The sequence below is a fragment of the Porites lutea genome, chromosome 5 (assembly GCF_958299795.1).
Source record: "Porites lutea chromosome 5, jaPorLute2.1, whole genome shotgun sequence".
In the NCBI taxonomy this organism is placed as follows: domain Eukaryota; kingdom Metazoa; phylum Cnidaria; class Anthozoa; order Scleractinia; family Poritidae; genus Porites; species Porites lutea.
Window position 1 is genome coordinate 30,553,897 of NC_133205.1, and position 19,311 is coordinate 30,573,207.

Genomic DNA, 19,311 nt, shown 5'->3' on the forward strand with positions numbered 1-19,311 from the left:
TGGTCATTCGGTAACGTCTTATTGCAAAGTGATTGAAAAGAACTAAAGATAGACCATGCCTCTTTCACGTCGATGGGTAGCATATTGTCGAGGTCTGTGGAACGTCATATGACCTTCCATAATATGTCAATGTTCCATGTATCAATGTCTTGTTCCTGCAGGTCTTGTGGTCAGCATCATGTCAAAGACTCCAACAAAGACAATTTCATTTGTCAATCTCAAAATGATTTTCTGGGCCATCACATGTGTCAAAGGCTTGACTCCAGGGTTGGAATTTAAACGTTGTAAACTCTGCGGTAAGAGTTTATACAGTAGTGGAAAATAGGAAACAAGTTTTCATTACACAGTGTAGTTTTAAATTTATGTACAAAGCCTAGAGATTGATCCCTTATATAAAAGTTTAATGACAAAGCTATACATCATACCTGTAAATAGACTAGTATGCATGTTGTATCCAGTTTCAAAAGAGTTCTAAGCATGCCCTCAAGATTATATATTGATGATCCTGGGAGCACTCCTTAATGTCATGGTTCTAGTGGCCCAACCAATATCATTAAAATGTACGGTTACCGGCCAGCTACTTGTGGCTCCAATCACAAGTTGTATAACTTTAACATTCATATTCCAGAGTTTGAATTCCATACATCTCTCGCCAGGTCCTGAAACGTTGAGATAATTTGATAAGTCCTCGAATACTCGACAAATCTTTTATGCTTCATTGTCCTCAGTAGTAGTAGTAGTAGCAGCAGCAGCAGCAGCAGCAGCAGCAGCAGCAGCAGCAGCAGCAGCAGCAGCAGCAGCAGTAGTAGTAGTAGTAGTAGTAGTAGTAGTAGTAGTAGTAGTAGTAGTAGTAGTAGTAGTAGTAGTAGTAGTAGCAGTAGCAGTAGCAGCAGTCGAAAGCAATAGCAGTGAAAGAGTAAGAGCAGCAGAAGTAGAAGTAGCAGAAGCATCAACAACAGTGGCAACAGCTTAACAGCAGTAGACTGGTTGAAGTTTCGATCGACAAGAAAGGAATGTTAGGTAATTTTCGTAATTACACTTGACTCTTAATTGATCGGCTTCAAGTCAGTAAACCATTTTCAATCTGTTTTTGAAATCATATTTCTTCTATCAGGCCCAACAAACCGAAAGAATGTAGAGTTCAAAGCGTCTCCCTGGCCGTTCATACCATTCAGAACACGATTCAATTTAACGCTTGTATTTATTCCAGGTAAGCTAAAACTATCTTGGCTTTATTCCTTTTAACGACTCGCTGCAATAGTACACATGTGTGATTAGGTGAGGAACTACACTCAACTCTTCCTACGACGGACACCGAAGGGGCCAACCCTTCCCTCTTAGACAAGTGTCCGACATTTAGAGGTGCAGATAACGTGACACCGCTGATAATTGTAAGGTGACTGATAAACCTGGACCTACGCTCAAAGACAGCTATAAAATGAAAGTGGTGCAACATCTCGCCTCTCAACCATAAAATCGAGCTTGTGAGAAGCCTTGCAGCTGTTCAAAATGTCCAATTTAATTGGACCCCTAGCTGTATGACCCAGTTCTTATGTTTTCTCGCTAGGGTTCAACTGTTAATTTTTTTTGCTCACTGCAGTTTTCCCAACCAATCCCTAAGATCTTCCGAGAATTAATCTGCAAGGTCGCAATTTTTTATTTATTTTTTTAATTTTTAAAAATTTTTTAAATTTTTAAAACTAAACTAGTGAGCAGCACTCTGCGAACTGTTACTGTAAAACTTGTTTATTCTTCAATATTTGCGCCCATTATTATTTTTACTCATATTATGGCTTAAATACAGGCGTTTAGTATTTTATTGTAAAACTCCCTGAAGAAGTCTACGTTAGTTAGACGAAACGCGTAAGGAGAATAAACAAGTTTTACAGCAACAGTTCGCAGAGTGGTGCTCACTAGTTTAGTTTTAAAAATTGAGCTTATTCAAATTTTTCAAATTTTTGTTAACAGGAAAAAAACGTGAAAGGCGGGAAATATGGCTAGTATTTCCTTGGTCAAAGAGTTTTGAGGAAAAAAAATTAACCGGCATATCAAGAATTTCCTGGATCTGCCTCTGGTCCCATGAAAAAAACTAAGAAATAATTTGACTGCTTAAATCATCCCAAACTGATCAATTATTCGACTTAAAGATAAATTAATGATTTTTTTGTTATATTTTTGGTTTTTTTATCCTCTATAAGATGAAGCCATTTTTGCGGCGACATCAGAGTACAAGGTGTGGATAGAACCGAGCGGCCAATTGTATTTAAGGGGGACGGAGGACGTTTGCAGCCAGAATGAAAATTTCTGCAGTTTAGCGGCGGGTGGTGAGTAACTGGTTAACTAAATAAAAAAAAAATATATAAATAAATAAACTAGTCAACAAATAATGATGATGATGATGATGATGATAAGTCATTAGATGTGAGTGTTTTGTTCTTTAGTTTGTGATGGAAATAAGATGCACAATACTAAACATGAACGGTGGAAAATGGAAAGGTTGTAACCGAAGAAAAATAGACTAAAGGAATTCCACTTGTCCTATTTTAAGAAATCTTCTTAAGCACCATTTAAAACGCCCATAACATTAACATCAAGTAATGATAATAACAATAATAAAGATACATGTACACGTTTCATGTGATCAAACCCGAGTTTTTGACAAGCACTTTACATTTGTTAAACCAAAATTCTACCAAAATCATTCATGACAAATCATTAAGTTATCAAGCCTTAACACGGTTTTGAGGAGTAGGCAACCGCCCGAGAATGTAATGTCGAATAATTTCCATAAAACGGCTGTTCTGAAAAAAATGTGAATTGTAAACTAAAGCTACACAGTAAAGGATTTTACTATGAAATCTTGGGGGCCGTTACTGTGCTCAGTTAAATTTCTCCAGACACTTGCGTTAGATTTTCCATATATTTGTCTGCACTTTTTCCCGGGAACTTTTTACAGGCAAATGTATAGAAAATTTTAAAAACTGAGTGCTTCTAGCGCATGTAGCTGCATGTAACGACCTCAAATTTTTTCAGTAAAATCGTTAGGAGTGAAGCTTCAGTTTACAATTCATTTTTTTTTTTTTCAGAAGAGCCGTTTTAGGGAAATTATTCGACATTACATTCCGATACAAATAAACATTGTAATTTCTCACGTGGTGTCCAAAACCGTGGTAAGGCCTATTGATGTGTAGTTTTTGTTTTTGTTTTATTATGCTAGCCGTGCAGCCAACTCGAACACTTTTTTTGATAATCAATGACAATAGGAAGTTTCAAGAGTTGTGCGTGAATCATATCGTCTACCGCCTTCCACTGTTTTCTTTCCTTTTTTTTTTTCAACTATACCCTGTGGCCAGTTAGCAAAAAAATCCGTCATAAGGGAAAGCCCCGAAATTAGACATATTAAATTCTGCAAGCAAAATACTGTAATGCTGATCGTACTACGTGAAAATTAACTCTGCAAGACATCAACACCACACCGAAAGAACTCAAAACAGAGCGGGATTGTAGCCATAGACAGCTGTTACCCCATCTTTGGGGTTCGTCAGTATGGCGTAACAACCAGAGATCAGGCTCTCAAGAAAATTATCCGCGCACCCTGATTTTAGCCCTGACCCAGAACTTTTTAATAACACCCACAGAATCACGCAATACCACGTGTCTTCTAGGGGGCAAGAGTCAAGTTGATGTAGAATAGGGCTTCATTTTTCAGGAAACTGATCAGTTGGTTGAAGATTTTATCTAGACTAGGGAAACAGCTACTTTAGGATAGGGGGTATTTGGGGAGTTTACTCTAGTATAGGGTAGCAAAATTTAGCTGAACTGGCTCTGGTATGGGTTAAGGGTTCCAGGGTCCCAGCGGCACATCCCCACCCAGAAATTCCTAAAGTGCCCCCCCGGGACAAAACCATGAAAAAATTACATATAAAAGATCTACAGCTCAAAACTTCATAAAGTACAAACATTAACCATATTCGTTTGCGTTCCTTTGCAGTCCCTTGTGGTTAATGTTTGTACTTTATGAATTTTTGGGCCGTAGATCTTTTATAGATCCGATATGCTGTAATTCTTGCATGGTTTTGTCCATGCTTTATAGGTTGGTTTTGGCCAGTTCTTTGACATCAACTTGAAACTTGGACTCTTGCCCCCCAGAAGACACGTGGTATGGCGTGATTCTGTGGGTGTTACTAAAGAGTTCTGGGTCAGGGCTAAAATCAGAGTGCGCGGATATTTTTCATCAGAGCCTGATCTCTGGTTGTTACGGCAAACTGACGAACACCAAAGAGGGCGAAACAGCTGTCTATGGCTACAATCCCGCTCAGTTTTGAGTTCTTTCGGTGTGGTGTTGATGTCTTGCAGACTTAATTTTCACGTACTACGACCAGCATTGCAGTATTCTGCTTGCAGAATTAAATATGTCTACATTAATATTTTTTGCTAATCAGGTCTTTATAGATCCTACCTTCTTCGGCATATTCGTTTGCGGTCCTTTACAGTCCCTTGTGGTTAATGTTTGTACCCCGAAATTAGTTAAGATGCCGTGTTAAGTTTCTTAACTTTAAGGCCCTCCTTCTAACAGTGTTGATGCATATTTGCTAACTAGTCTTTAATGAAAACTGAAAAAAAAACGTGGAAGAGTCTATTCAATTATGTACGAAAAAAGTGATTTGCTAAAAGGCGGTAAATACAGTCGAACCTCCAGTCCAGTCAAAGCCTTACCTCCTGTAAGCGACCTCAACCACTTTTTGGGCCTGACGGTTAAAGATTTTCCATTGTTTTTAACCTCTTGTAAGCGATCGCTTGACGCATTCTCTGATTTCTAAGTTCACTGTAGGGGTGCACTATGCTACTCAGAATATACGACGAACTTTAGTGACAACATGTACTAGACATGTGGTAACTTAGAAATTGCATGCAATAAATTATCCTCCATAAAGGAAATGTCTCTCAGGACCTCTTTTCGGAAGAAGGCTCCGGTGGTTCGATTGTAAACGACCACCCCCAGTAAGCGACCACTCAGTCTTTGCATTTTGAGTGGTCGCTTACGGGAGGTTCGACTGTAATGGTATACAGAAGTATAAACGAAGTGGATGTTGCTGTTGTTGCTTTTTTTATTTATTGTGAGTTTTTTAACTGTTGTTAGCAATTTGTAATTTTTCATCCTTGTTTCCATTTCTTAGAAAAGTTTGTTTTGAAGCATTCTGATATACTGAGAACATTTCCAGCGGGTCTCAAGGTAATATAATGTTACAACAGAAAAACCTTAACTTTTCACCACCATAGACTATTTTGCTTTTTGAGTTTATGGTGAGGGTTATCTTCTATTTTTCGGTGACTAATTGCCCACCCACGTCGTTAAAACAACAGTCGACAACACTCTTGTCGACATATTATACAACTGAAAAGGGTAATATTGAAGCAAACTGCGCCTTGTACGTGTACACGGCTGCTTGTGGAAGAGGCAGTTATTCTCCAAAAGATTTTCAAAACAGTTTTGAGAGAGAATCCATTGTCTTTCGTAGCTGCCTGTTAATATTCCTTGCAACTTGGCACTGATCGTCGGCTGCAATGGATATGAGTTGTAACGTCATATGTTGTAAAAAGTACGTCCGTTTAAAAACAAAAATTTCCAAACGTTGCCGGCATTTTTGCGCAAGAAAAGGCGTAAAACAGTACCAATCACAAATCTACGCTTTAAGTGGAAACAAAACCATATAACCCTGAAGCGTATAACTCTGTTCCAATCCCGGGGGGTACTCCCATACATTACCTATACGGGTATGTGCCGCCCAACGGGGTGGTGATTTTGAAGCTCCTGATTTAAAACGAGGTATCCATTTCAGAGGCGTTTTCTAAAACGGGGTATAAAAAATTGTGGATCACGACTTTATCTTCTGCTTAAAATTGTTGCTTATTATGAAGAAGCATTTACTTGATGTATAAGTCGAACAAATAAAGAAATATCTTTTTAAAAAACAGGGAAACTCAATTTACAAACTTTCTAGAACGGAGTATAAAAAATTGGCCCATTTCTAGAACGGGGTATCAGTTTTAGGGCGAATTCTAGAACGGGGTATAAAAAATTGGTCCATTTCTAGAACGGGGTATCAGTTTTAGGGGAACTTTTTTTAGAACGGGGTGCCAATTTGGAGTCCCGGGCGGCATATACCCACCCAAAAAATACCCAAGTGCCCCCCCCCCCCCCCCCCCCCGGGGTTCTAATGCTGGTGTTTTTTGGTGAAGCAATCAAAATGGAGTTACTGATACGTGCGCGCAATACTGTCGGGCGAGTGCCGATGAAAGCCTTGTACGGCGATGAGAACGAAGCGCAAGATGTAGAATATAAAAAGTTTTACCATGCACACTGAAACGAGAAACTACTTATATATCGAGCAAGAAGATATTTTGTTAAGGTAAGTTTTCCAAAAGCAGCTAAAAGTTGTACACTCCAAAACGCAGCTTAGCGCACGCAAATAACAACACGCTCGTCTGGTCCACGATTTGTTAATGTAAATTTTTTTGTCTGTTGATTATCTTGTATAACAAATTGAAAAATGCCCAGCGTGAACTATGGAGTTACGAATGTACTCTAAGAATCCGTCATTAGACGGATGCCTTCAATAGACCAATTTCGACATGTTATAAAATTTAGATTCGACAGCGAGGTTTGGGGAATAAAGCAAAAGAAATGTATTAATCATTGTTGAGCCTCTTTAGTTTATTCCCACAAGCTTCGGTGCTAAGTGTGAATTTTATATTTCGAGATTGGTCTATTCTGTGATTCAATATTTGGACAAAAATTTCTGTGCTCCTGATTGGTCGGCAAAAAAACCGCAGCATGGTTCTGGTGCAAATAACTGCTATTTTGAAACTGGTCATCAGGTCCACAGCAGCGCAATATTTCCCATTGCTATAGAAATTGGAAACCTATCGATGCCAGAATCTTGATGTCAGCGTACACCCGTTCGCCCACTCGTACAGACTGTAAGGAAGGGGAAAGGGCAATTCTGCAAGGAAGAGAACGTGGCTCTCCTAGAAAGGGCCACTGGAGTTGTTCCAGTTAAAGTTTCTTTCGTTTGACTTACGTCAAGAAAAACTTACTTTTTAGCTTTGTCACGCTCTTCTAGCTCCTTGCCGCTGGGGATGTTTCGCCAGGAGAGACGTCTGTCTGTTTCGCCAGTGTCCACACTGTCGGAGCATTACATTGCTTGATATATTACCGTCCCTCACGTCCAACCTTTTATACTGACCGTCTTTGTTCTTTCTTTACATACTGTAGGTGAATTTTGGAGCAGAATTGAAAATCTTTAACCAAGAACACAAGATGGTTTTTTGCGCTTCATGTGAGGCAACGTTACGTAGCTAAAGAGATCGTCTCTGTTATCAAGTAACAATTTAAAATAGCTAGTTAAAATAAACGTGAACCCTGAAGTTCAAATTAGTTAAATGGATGATTCGGTTTTATTCGATTTGCTGGTATTAATTACAGAATAATACATGGGCGCGCAGAGACATTTAATACATCTAATTTCAGCGTCAATTTGAGACTTCGAGATATAGCTATTTGAACACAAGATGATAGCAACTTCAATTTTTTCAAGCGTCCATGTGTTCCTATGTCGAAAAAATACCTTTGTTGTTAAAATAAATATTTCAATCCAATTTGTCACAAATCTAACTAAAGGTGAAACAGCTTTAATGCTCAAAACAATAAGACGCATGCTCAATTTAAGCTATGTTTTTTACGCTACATTCTGATTTATAATCTAGAAGTATCGTTCAATTTTCATATTACATTTTTACAATTAAGGTTTTTTCCTTACTTACGGCTATTTACTTCGAGCTCCCGATAACTCGAACTCCCAATAATACGAACTTTTTTCGATTTGCCTTGAAGGTACGAGTTATCGGGAGTTGTCTGTATATAAAGTGTCTATTCTACAGATATGAAGTTTTTAGTCAGAATTCTACGTCATTTTACTGAGAATATCTAGAGGAATAACCTTGAGAATAGGGGTTGTTAGGGAGATTAAGCTTTTAGATCAATTAGCTCTCTCCTCTATCTTTTCCCCTCATATGATCTCCTTATATATCACAGCAACAGAGGAACCGTAAATAGTCCTGTTAGCATATAGTTTTCCTTCACCTGGCTTAGTTTACTCGCCTTCTGATTAAAAGATACTTGCTCTTATTAAGTGTCAATGTGTTAAGCACGAAGGTACTAATATTGAGGACATTACGTAAGTAGGTCTGTATGATCGTTCGGGTGAACGTAGACCTGAACGGGACCGTTGTTTTTGACAATGACTGACGTTACTACAACCTGTGCGTTAGTCACGTTCAGAGTCAAAGTGAGTTATATCACGTCAGTTGACGGTATGAAACTCTGGTTATTGACCTGGCCCCAGTTTCTCAAAAGTTGGATAGCGCTACCCACTGGATAAATCACTATCAAAAGGATAAGTGTTAGGGAAACCAATTGCACTATCCAGTGGATAGCGTTATCCACCTTTTGAACAACTGGGGCTTGATTGGTCAATTAAGTTATATATAATTATATACACCTAATTGCAAAAACGTTGTCATGGAAAAAATGAAAAAGGAAAAAGCCAAATAGGAATTAGTTAGGCTAATGAGCCTTATGAATTCATTTGCAGCATCCGCACATAGATGTCGTATTTGCCTGTTGGAATTTGCTATTGTTTTATAGCGGGGATTCTATTCCAGCGGGGAAATGCGACGGCTGCAAATGAATCCACCCTGGGAATGTGGCTTGATTATCCTCATTAATTCCTATTTGGCTTTTTTCCTTTTTTCATTATTTAGAACAACGTTACTTCAATTAGGTGTATATACAGTTCTTTTCAGGACTATGTTCACCCGGACGATCATACTCAACCTACTTATACTTTGAAATGACTCCTGAGTTCAAACCTTTCACATTGAGGACACTGTTTTTAAGTCTCCCATATGGTCACGTTACCATGTCATCATTTCTAGGTGGTCACCAGCGCCACGCGAAGGTCTAGCCGTTTGCAATGAAAATGGGAAAACTTTCATTTCTCCCTTTATTAAATACCTTGAATTCGGAAGGAACTCGAATTTTTGACTCCCACCACTCTGCAATCAAGTGCTTTACCGGCTAAGCTAACTGAGCTGCAGTGCTAAGGCACCAGTCTTATTCTTCTTGGCATCAGATAGTAAAATAATATATGGTGTTGTGAGTAGTGAAGGATGGTTGTCCCTTTACCTCCGTCATTTTCATTAGCACGAGTTTCTTGTCTGTAAATTTTCCCAGTTTCAGTTCGTTTTTTATTAAACTCTCTAGTAAGCTGTTAGGCCATCCTCTTTTTTTCCTCCGTTTAGCGTCGTCCAACCGGCCCAAATTTTTGGTATTTTCAAAACAAAAAAAATACGACGTAGTTAAACCATTTTTTACTTAAAATAGTTCTTTTAATCTGAAAAATGAGCATAGTAACAGCATAGAAAAAAACAGGAACAAAAACAGGAACGTTTTTTACAGTATATTGTGCATTTTGTTAATCCAATTATGTGAATATTCACTTTTAAAGTCATCCTGGGGTACCAGGGCCTCGTATTCCGAGACTTCTTGTGAATTTTTTTTTTAGGATTTTTTTTTCCAATCCGACCGACCGACCCAACATCTGGAAACGCATTCGACGCAAAACGAAAAAAAGAAGGGATGGTCTTAGCTAACTTTTAACGGTTTTGGATTTCGAGTGAAGAAGTGAAGTTTCTGTATATCAGGCTACGTCCATACGAATCCGGATATTGAAACCGCTGCATACTTTTTTGAACGAATCTGTCTTCCGACACGACTAGTGAGTCCGGACACCGAAACTGTATTGTTTTGAAACCGCTCTCCAGAGCGGTTTAATTAAGGCTGCTTCCACACGAATCCGGGTGAGAAATATGCGGTTTTAAAGATGTTCGGACTGGCGTGTGGACATGGTCTCAAATAAAGAACGTAACCTTTAGATACTCTTTAACCTTGCTTCCTGATCCTAGGCCAGAGGATAAGGGAAAAAAAAGAGATAAATGCTTTCTAACCATCCACAGTATTTTTTAAGTTCGAAACTTGAATCAATTTGCATTGGACCTTATTCATACGAAGACAGGTTTGTGCACTCTGTTAAGAAGAACTGTAAGTTTTGCTCCTTTTATTTGACGTACAACCTGAAAATCGTGAATACCATTGTAGTTGCTGTGCAAACTGGCTGCTGAAGGTATGCTTGAAGAGGTTCTAAAGGAGAACAAATTGAAAACATAAGACTAAGTAGTTTTTGCGCTCGGTTCGAAACGAGGTCCTCGAGTTGTCTGATGCTCAACAGTATCACGAAGTAGTATAGTAAGCTGATCAATACACATTAAGATTTAAGAAAAAGACTTAAGACTAAAATATATATACAACACTGAATTAGCTATTCTCAATACTCAAAATGTAAGTTCTAAGTTATATGTACCTCATTTTTCTCTCCTACATTTAAGAAAACGAAAAGCTTTCGGACCACACAGTCAATTTTCCGGCGTCATACCATAAATCCCCAGGACAGCTATCTAATGCCCTTACGTGCAAGAGTCCGCGGTGAGAGTGGGGCGTGCGAGAAAGATTTGCATTGTAGACAACATTCGCGTTCAATAAGGGTGTGATATATTTACATTTACCAGAATTCCTGTTGATGCCGGATAGACAAATCGTTAATCCGACGAAACATTAAGGCGTTTTAAAGGAGAGTGTTGACTGTATTAAACATTAGTTCTAGAACTGATCCATAGAGTGGGAAAATTATGATCCATTTGATTTACTGGATCTTAGGCCCCGCTTATATGAAGAAAACCTGTCCCGGAAAGAAAGGTGACCCTCCGGCCCAGCCAAGTCAACTTTGGAGAGTGTTTATACGTATGAGAAGGAAGTCTACCCCTTTGCTCTAGCTAACAGCGATCGCTCTGATTGCGTAAACCAGTGCTCGCTTAAGCGCTCGCGCATTCTCTGGGCTCGACGTGACCGAGGTGACCCGGCTGGGCGAGCCAAAGTGTTTATATGGAGAAACGTTGGCCCTGCTAGGAGTGTGACTCTACCATCACAAAAGGGTGACCCGGCTAAGCGAGTTAGCCTTCTAGCCGAGCCAACTTTTTGTTTTTGATTTCGACATGTAAACCGCGGCGGTTCTACTCGGGATAACTTTTCTCCATATATAAACGGGACCTTGAACGCATAGTAGTGTTGCATCAACATTTCTTGGGTAACCCATGCATTTGATGGAGGAAAACGATGTACCAACATTATTGCACCATACCATATAGGCACTTAAGCGGGCAATAATCTCTATGTCTATTTATATCACAATGATGATGTCGATGGCCATGAAGTCGATTGAGATGATGATCATGATGACGATGATGATGTAAGTCGATCTTGATGATATTGATGATCACAGTGGTGCAACTACGACGATGCTAATGGCTTAATTAATGGCCGATGATTAATCATAACAATGTACTAGCTCAACAGCTGCAGGCTTTTGTGTGTGTTTTTGTTGCCGTTGTTGTTGTCGTTTTCAATTATATTTTGATGATAATCAATCATTTCTGCAGGCTTTACAATTGGTGTCAAGTTGAAATCATGATTATGAATTCAAGCAACGCTCATCTACTTTCTTACCTCCTCCTGCTGTTTTGTGCTATAATGAGAGTCACAGCAATCAAGGACTCGCGCGGAGGACTGGAAATTAAGGATTTCAAACTCTGTGGTAAGACTAATCATAGCAAACCAGGCGAACCAAACAAACCACAGGCGTTTATATTTTCAATAAAAATTGGTGACTGGTTAATGTAAAGAGCCTGGTCTCTCTTGTCCGTTGACTACATAACCAAGCCTGCCAGGATTACCGGGAACACCCCGGTTAACCAAACTTTTTTAACCTTGAGGTTAAAGTGTAAGTAAGCTCAGTTTGAAAGTCAGCAAAACCTGGTTTATTGAAACTGACTTGTACCCATGGCTCCATTAGGGTACGGGATTGCAGAACACCTCATAAATACGCGTATGCATCTAACTGAATTAAAAAAGAATAACATAACAGCTGGCGAGAGCATTTGTTAAATGTTAAATGCCTCAGTAAGATATCTTCCCGCAATCTCCCACCTCACTCTACCCTGTTCACCTACAGCTAAAATTCATACCTGGCTACTTAATGCTAGCCTGCGTTAAGAGAAAGAATTCCTTCAAGGCCAGAATTTGCTTGTAAATTTGCCGACTGGTTTTCCAGCGTCTTCCAATCGCTGCAGATGCTCTGCCGCGTATTCTGCAATCTAGCCGACAGTTCTAGCGTCGAAACAAATCAGGAAATCCTGATGTTCACGGCCAAAAATAAAACTACGCAAAACGAGAGCAAGAAAAAGCGGACTCTAAGTATAAGGCCACGTTTCATCATATCTCGAGCTCAATCTCCGTCACGAGCTATTAGTCGTGTTTGGCTTTTCAACTCCTAATTCGAATCGGACCTAATCACAAACTGCGTAAGAAACTAGCCAATCAAAAACGGCGACATATGTCCTTGCGACTCTGCGGGATTCGAACACGATATTGTGCACTAATTCGCAGATGCTCCATACAGAAGGTTTAGGAACGTCTGCGACGCAGGCAACGTAATGCAAAAGTTGTCAAAACAGTTTCCCCTCCCCCTCCCCCTTGCCTAAAAAAGGAAGAAGATAGAATAAAATAATGACTGATTTAATGTATTTTTTTTCTGGGCTATCTTGTCAGTAGTTAAGATCGCGTGTGCATCCACTTGTATCTTTACTAGTAATACTTCTTAACTACATAAAGTCGCACATCAAGAGGAGTCACACAATGGCCCCATTGGGAGTAAGATCAAATGCACCATCCTTGACCTATGTTTTGCAACCCGAATGTTGTCACGCCAACTTCCTTAAGCGTTACACACACTAAGAATAAATATCACTATTCGTAAAGAAGGCATAAAATCATATTTCCAAGCAAATATCCCATTAAATTTTTAAATTCTAAAACACTACTGATTTGTCGTTAAAGCCCCTAGAGATATACGACTGGACTTTCCAAAAATCATCAAAACTATAATTACCTGATAATTACCATTGTCTTAAAAGTTTAAGTTTTGTTTTAAAATTCAAGAGGAGCAAGTGAAGATCTAATACAATTCTGACCTTCACTTCAATATTGCTAACTTAATTCCACTATGTCGACTACTGGAATCAGATAGCAATAGCATTGCAAGCCCGGCTTTTGATCTTCCCTTCGACTATACTGGGGCCAGGTCATTTAAGTTTAAAAACCAAACGTTTGGATTCTTGGGGCAATCTTTGGAAGATGGCAACTTATACCATTCATATTACATCCACGATCTTCATTGCCAGTCCTCCTTGTGTATAAATAATTTTTTTCTATAATCTGTCATCATTACATCATCGGCAAAAAATGGTCCAAAATCAAAAATGAGGGATTTGATTTTACTGTCTTTCAACAACTGACAACATTTAAAAGCTGATGGAATGTTTTACGTGTTGGGTTTTCAAAGCCATTTTTGAGAATGACTCACCTATTTTGTACTTCTGGAAAGAGACTCTTGCATGAGATGAAGTTTTGCACCAATTTCCTTAACAATGCTTGTAGACTTCATAAAATCCGTGCTCTTTTCTAGGGCCCAGTAATCCAAGCAACACAGAAATCAAACTTTCTCCTCGGCCATTCATACCATCTAACGCACTATTCAACCTCACTATTGCATTCACCCCAGGTAAGACCTTAGTTGATCTCATTGATGAGTTGTTACTTCTCTTGATTGTCCTACCTAGAACATATACAAAAAAAAGTGGTTTATTCAAATGACAGCTTTATACACTTCCGTGTTTTTTTGTTTTTTTTTTTCTCAGTTTTTGAAAAGGACCAGTTAACTAAGCTCTGTAAAAAATCAATTAGTAAACTTGGATCCAACTTTGAAAAAATATCGGGACTTGGGTGGGGTCCTGAAAAAGTCGCGAAATTTTTCAGACGATGTTGTGTGATGAGAGGAAAGTTTATCCATCCCCCCCCCCCCCCCCACCCCCATTCCCCATAACAAACAAACGTTTATCAAAATGACAGATTAACTGATTTTAAGGCTTTCCAGTGTTGTCGAAGAATTTTTGCTGACTGGTCAATGTCAAAAGTTATAAGAAATAACCTTGGAGGACTCTATCATGATCAGACGCACACTTTCAAACACTGTAACGAACACTGTTCTCTAACTGTTCAATATCTATTCAAAAGCTGAAGACATTTTTGCCGTGACATCAGAGTACATATTGTTGTCAGAACCCGACGGTCGAATACTAGCAAGGGGGAGGGATGACATGTGTCGCCAGAATTTGAACTTATGCACCTTAGCGGCAGGTGGTAAGTATAAAACAATAACTCAAATAATCAAAACAAAACTCATAAATACTCCGTGAGCATAAACCCTTTAAATGCAAAGATTAAATCACTTCTAATGGATGGACCTTATCAAACCTGGTAAAATTTCCTAACTGAAACGGGGGAGGGATTTGGATGACTGAAGCAATTAAATACTTATTAAGATGAACGTTTTATATAAAGAATATTAAGAACGTTATATAAAAACGAATATCCGAAAAGCACAATCATGGGAAAAAGCCAAAAGGGATGTTCAGCCTTAAACTAACAAAAAGTCGTCCATACATGTTAGTATAGGTCAGAGCCTTCGATTTTTGACCAGGTAATTTTAGGTTTTTGTTTGACCCAAAAAGTCAAATTATGACATCACAAGGGCTGACGTCACCAAATTGGGTTAAATAATTTTTTTAATTTCAACATCAAACTTATATAATCTGAAAGAGAATTAGATTGGAAGTAAAACCGTTTCTCGCTTCGGCAAGTGGGAGTCGAGTTATGGGATTTAAAATATATCTTATTGCATCTCCGGGAACCATAAATTTTTCCTTAAAATCGAACCCTTTGGTTTACTTTTTACACTTTTTCGCAAAATAAGCTGATTTTCCGGTAACATAAATCTTTTATAGTTGCTAAAAATCGTATCGTTTTAGATTTTCGTTTTTTGACGCAAAACGCGCAAATTGAGGCAAAACGAAAATAATCACGTTACCTTTTAATGACGTCACAAATCTGCTTTCTTGGTTTTTGTTTAGTTGGGAATTTTCTTTTTTAAAATTTTTTGTTCTTTAGCTTTCGACAATAAAGATGTGTTATGTTAAAATTAAATCACAATGGTGACGCGACAATAAAATGCTTAAATTTAGATTTATTCAACGGAGGGGGTACAGCGTTTTTTGTGGTACGAATTTATGACGAATTTATGTACGAATTTAATTTAGTTCATATGTAAGATATTAGAAAATTTTGTTCATCTTTCAACTCCCTGTAAATAGTTCTTTTAAAATTGATATAAAAATACAAAGATTCTAAAATTTGAAATTTACGTATGAATGACGTCAGCAATTTTTTTATGACTTCACATTTTAACATTTTGACATCAAAATATACGCCAAATTGATTGGCTCAATATTTTGGTAAAGAAAACGTTAGAGCCAACAAAGTTATTGTAAATAAACCCGAATTGAGGTGATTTTCCCCCAGTGTGATTTAACTACGTTTATTACTATTATTATTATTATTACTATAAAACTTTTTTTAAGAACCTTTTTCAAAAGAAATAGGAATTTAGGAATACGAGATTTTATTCTTTTTAACTTGTTTTTTTTTTTAATATCAGAGATGGATGATTCCTTTTTGTAATGACTTAATTTAAAACTCTGGACCGCCTGCAAGAGTTATTGATCGCATCTGAGCAGCAAGGAATGTATTTGGGAAATCGTTACTGACACAGTGATTGTATTTTTATGATTCATATAATTCTTAATGTTATATAGTGCTTAATTCTTACTTCAAATATTTCTGTAAATTATGTACATATTTTTAAAGTTGAATAAAATTATTATTATTATTATTATTATTATTATTATTATTATTGTTATTATTATTATTATTATTATTATTATTATTATTATTTTTCTTTGTTTGTCCTTGGGTAGAAAAGTATGTCTACAAGTATACCGATATAATGAGAGCTTTCCCACCTGGTTTCAAGGTAAATATAGCCCTATTTTCTTTTCCATCAGCAACTACTTAAAGACACTATATCACGCTGTTTGCTATGAATCTTTTTAAAAATGCTAAAACTTTATCAATAACATTCTGTGAATTCCAAAGATTTTGGTGCAGTTTTGTTATTTGAGACTATATACTTCGACAGACCTCTCGTCTGCTCGGCAAAGGATTCAGTCAAGGATGGACATGCAGGCTCCCGACATGGATTGAAACTTGAAAAACTTGGGCCCACTTTTTGAAGATTTAATCTGCCTGCAAAAATCACCAAACAATTTATTATGGTTCAGTGCGCACTGATGAAGTTTGTTTGATATATTTTTTACAGCTCTACAGGAGCATTTCGTGTATGGAAAACCCAGGGGGGCTACTCAACAAATGTTTATACGGGGAGGCTCCGCCCCGAGGTCCAACCCCTTATATGATGTTTTCCCATGGTTAATGCATGGGCATCCTTTTATATATCATTTTTCACGAAAAAGGTACCCCTTTTGTATAAAACAACCTGCCGTCGCTTTCGGCCGTTCGCCAAACCTTCGTGACATACTCGTTCGTACGAAACTCGCCAACATCGACAACACATCCAAGCCCCCTGCCAGCACATTCCGTTAGTTGCAACTCCAGACATGGCTGCCTCACCTCACTTTCAACAACACAGGAGAAACGAGACAAATTAAACATCACATTACTTGTGACTCAACAAACCTAACATATATGATCCAATGTAAAAGATGCTAAAGGCAATATATAGGTGAAACTAAACGCACACTTCGTGAACACTTTAACCCTTTAAGCCCCAGTATCAACATACAAATTCGCCAAACTGATCTACATACATTTCCTTAAAGAATGAGTTGAGAGAATTTGATAATAGATCAAGGCATTTTCTCTTCGGTGATCATTTTATTCATTCTCACAACGTATCTTTTGACAGTGTACGGATATTGTTAGGAGAAAATTGATCTTGGTCACTATTGGGACTTAAAAGGTTAAAGAACATAGACAAGCAACAAACAATCCACTCCACGCAACCGCCACAGCCGCAGTCCCTTCTCACTTTAATCAACCTGGCCACTCGATCGCAGACATGGAACTTATTCTGCTTGAATTGCAACCCACCCTCAGCATGTCACGCCGTAAGGCAAGAGAAGCATACCTCATAGATGGAGGCAAAACCCTGTTACCAGACGGTCGTAACCGAAGGAATGAACATTGAACTGTTTTTTATTTCTATTTTTAATGCATAATCATTTACCTTTATATTATTCTATTTAACATTTATAATTGTAGTTAATTATTAACCACTTATTTGAATTTTCAAGAGGAACCAATCAGTTACATCCACGTGTTGCGTGGACCTCTGCATTCAAACAGTTTTTCCTTTCGTATACCTTCTATTGACAAATGATACCCCTAAAACTTTGCATCCCTTATAATTGCTGTAAATGCACTGTCTTTTAAATAGAAATCAATCAACAACAATAGAACCCCTCTAGGGCGGGCGGAGCCTTCCCGTATAGGCGATCATAGGGAGTACCCCCCCACCCCCCCCCCCCCCTAACCTCACGGGATGGAAAACGCAATAAAGTGAATGACTCCAGTAAAGAATTTACCTTATCCTCGTGACATAGCCCTTTTGACAGAGTTTGTTTTTAGATAAGCTAGGTTAAAGTTACACTCAGTTCTGCTCTGGATTCTGCTGCGACCTGCCTCTTTCAAGCACAAGTCCACTGCTTATCATTTTTAATTATTTGTGTCACTGTGTTTACTTGTCTGATATTTCAGATGACGGCGAGAGCAAAAGTAAAACTCTTCAATGAGGAGCACATCGCGTTTTTCTGTTTTGAAGCGTTGATCACGATCACATGACAAGGAAGTCTTCATCCATTGGATAACAGTAGTTCACAATAATAGTCAGACAGGCAGATCTGCAAATGCGATGTGGTAGGGGCTCTCTTAAGGCCGGGGAACACTCTCACAAGCGAGCATCTCTAGATCTACTTAGTTACGAACTCTATGGTAAAACAAATAGGGACAAAATAGCAGGGTTTAATATCATAGGAAATAGGGATTTTCCCCGTTAAAAGCGAAAGAGTTTGTCAAAACTTCCAAATCTAATAATTTTTTTATCTCAATGTATGTAATTCAACTAGACTAACCATTTAGGGCGAAGTAAAGACTAATTGTTTAATTGAAACCCCGTTGAACTGAATAAAAGTACAAAAATGTCGTTTCCCAAACATCATTTAATGTATTTTGCTTGTTTTGCACTATTTCTTTAAGTATGGACTTGCGCTCCTTTGATGAATAAAATGAAGTCTTTTAACAAGTGGACGGCAGCTGTTTTGTCCTACTTGGAATTCGGTAGCTCTGCGTAAGAAATGGCAGACGATGAGTCTGGGTGTGCGTGTGTGTGTGTGTTTTTGTTAATTTTTATTACTTACTCACCCCCGCACGGTAAGTGTAACGCTATTGATTCGCTTTCCCGGGAACCACCACAAGCCGGTTGGATCAAGTGGGGGGAGGGAAGAACAGAACCTCTTACATCACACCTTACTGACCTTACACGGTGTTGACACCAAGTCGCAAGCACGGAATTAGCCCTTAATCGTCTTACTTAGCAACCGCCGGCCGCGCTCGACCTACATACTGATGTGATTGTGTGATAAATCAGTTGACCTTAGGCCTTAAAAGGAATAACACACAAACTGCGGTTACAAACATCAGAAATAACAAACGCATTGTATAACTGACTTTTACATTATCGAACTTGACGTTTCGTATGCTTCAACATACGTCTTCAGAAGTGACCGTTAACATGAGTAGTAACTAAATTTAAATAATAATAAAAAAAAGTAAGATAGGTAACTAATTAACGTGAAGGAAGAAACAAATTAATGTGACAGAAGAGAAAATTTGCATGAAATTATGCAAACTAGTATAAGTAAAGCTTTTCGCTGCTTATATTTTCATTTCCTTGAATATATACTTGGGCTCTGAGTGAGTGACTCTTCGTTTCGCCTCCGATAATCGCTCACTAAGTAGGACAAATATGCACCTGTCTACTGCTAGGCGTGGTATACCTGAGTCGAGTAAGCCCCGATCCATACTTAGAGAAATGCCATCGTTGCACC

The 19,311-nt window shown here is 38.3% G+C and overlaps 2 protein-coding genes across 2 annotated transcripts; both read left to right on the plus strand.

Annotated features, from left to right (window-relative positions):
- The first annotated feature begins 441 nt into the window (after nucleotides 1-441).
- On the plus strand, nucleotides 442-8,277 carry LOC140938223 (uncharacterized). Its single transcript, XM_073387736.1, has 5 exons — nucleotides 442-450; nucleotides 1,066-1,210; nucleotides 2,199-2,324; nucleotides 5,178-5,233; nucleotides 7,277-8,277. The coding sequence occupies exons 1-5, from the start codon at nucleotides 442-444 to the stop codon at nucleotides 7,361-7,363; spliced, it is 423 nt and encodes a 140-aa protein (XP_073243837.1). The 3' UTR covers nucleotides 7,364-8,277.
- A 1,825-nt stretch (nucleotides 8,278-10,102) lies between these two features.
- Nucleotides 10,103-18,227, plus strand: LOC140938622 (uncharacterized). Its single transcript, XM_073388121.1, has 6 exons — nucleotides 10,103-10,244; nucleotides 11,614-11,768; nucleotides 13,698-13,793; nucleotides 14,306-14,431; nucleotides 16,105-16,160; nucleotides 17,963-18,227. The coding sequence occupies exons 2-6, from the start codon at nucleotides 11,642-11,644 to the stop codon at nucleotides 18,044-18,046; spliced, it is 489 nt and encodes a 162-aa protein (XP_073244222.1). The 5' UTR covers nucleotides 10,103-10,244; nucleotides 11,614-11,641; the 3' UTR covers nucleotides 18,047-18,227.
- Nucleotides 18,228-19,311: the final 1,084 nt, after the last annotated feature.

Excerpts from the sequence above, each read along its gene's own strand:
- LOC140938223 (XM_073387736.1), top strand. Across the intron at positions 1,211-2,198 it reads AACGCTTGTATTTATTCCAG|ATGAAGCCATTTTTGCGGCG; the intron begins GTAAGCTAAAAC and ends ATCCTCTATAAG. Across the intron at positions 2,325-5,177 it reads CTGCAGTTTAGCGGCGGGTG|AAAAGTTTGTTTTGAAGCAT; the intron begins GTGAGTAACTGG and ends TCCATTTCTTAG.
- LOC140938622 (XM_073388121.1), top strand. The coding sequence starts at position 11,642 with ATGATTATGAATTCAAGCAACGCTCATCTACTTTCTTACCTCCTCCTG. Across the intron at positions 13,794-14,305 it reads CACTATTGCATTCACCCCAG|CTGAAGACATTTTTGCCGTG; the intron begins GTAAGACCTTAG and ends TCTATTCAAAAG. Across the intron at positions 16,161-17,962 it reads CTTTCCCACCTGGTTTCAAG|ATGACGGCGAGAGCAAAAGT; the intron begins GTAAATATAGCC and ends CTGATATTTCAG.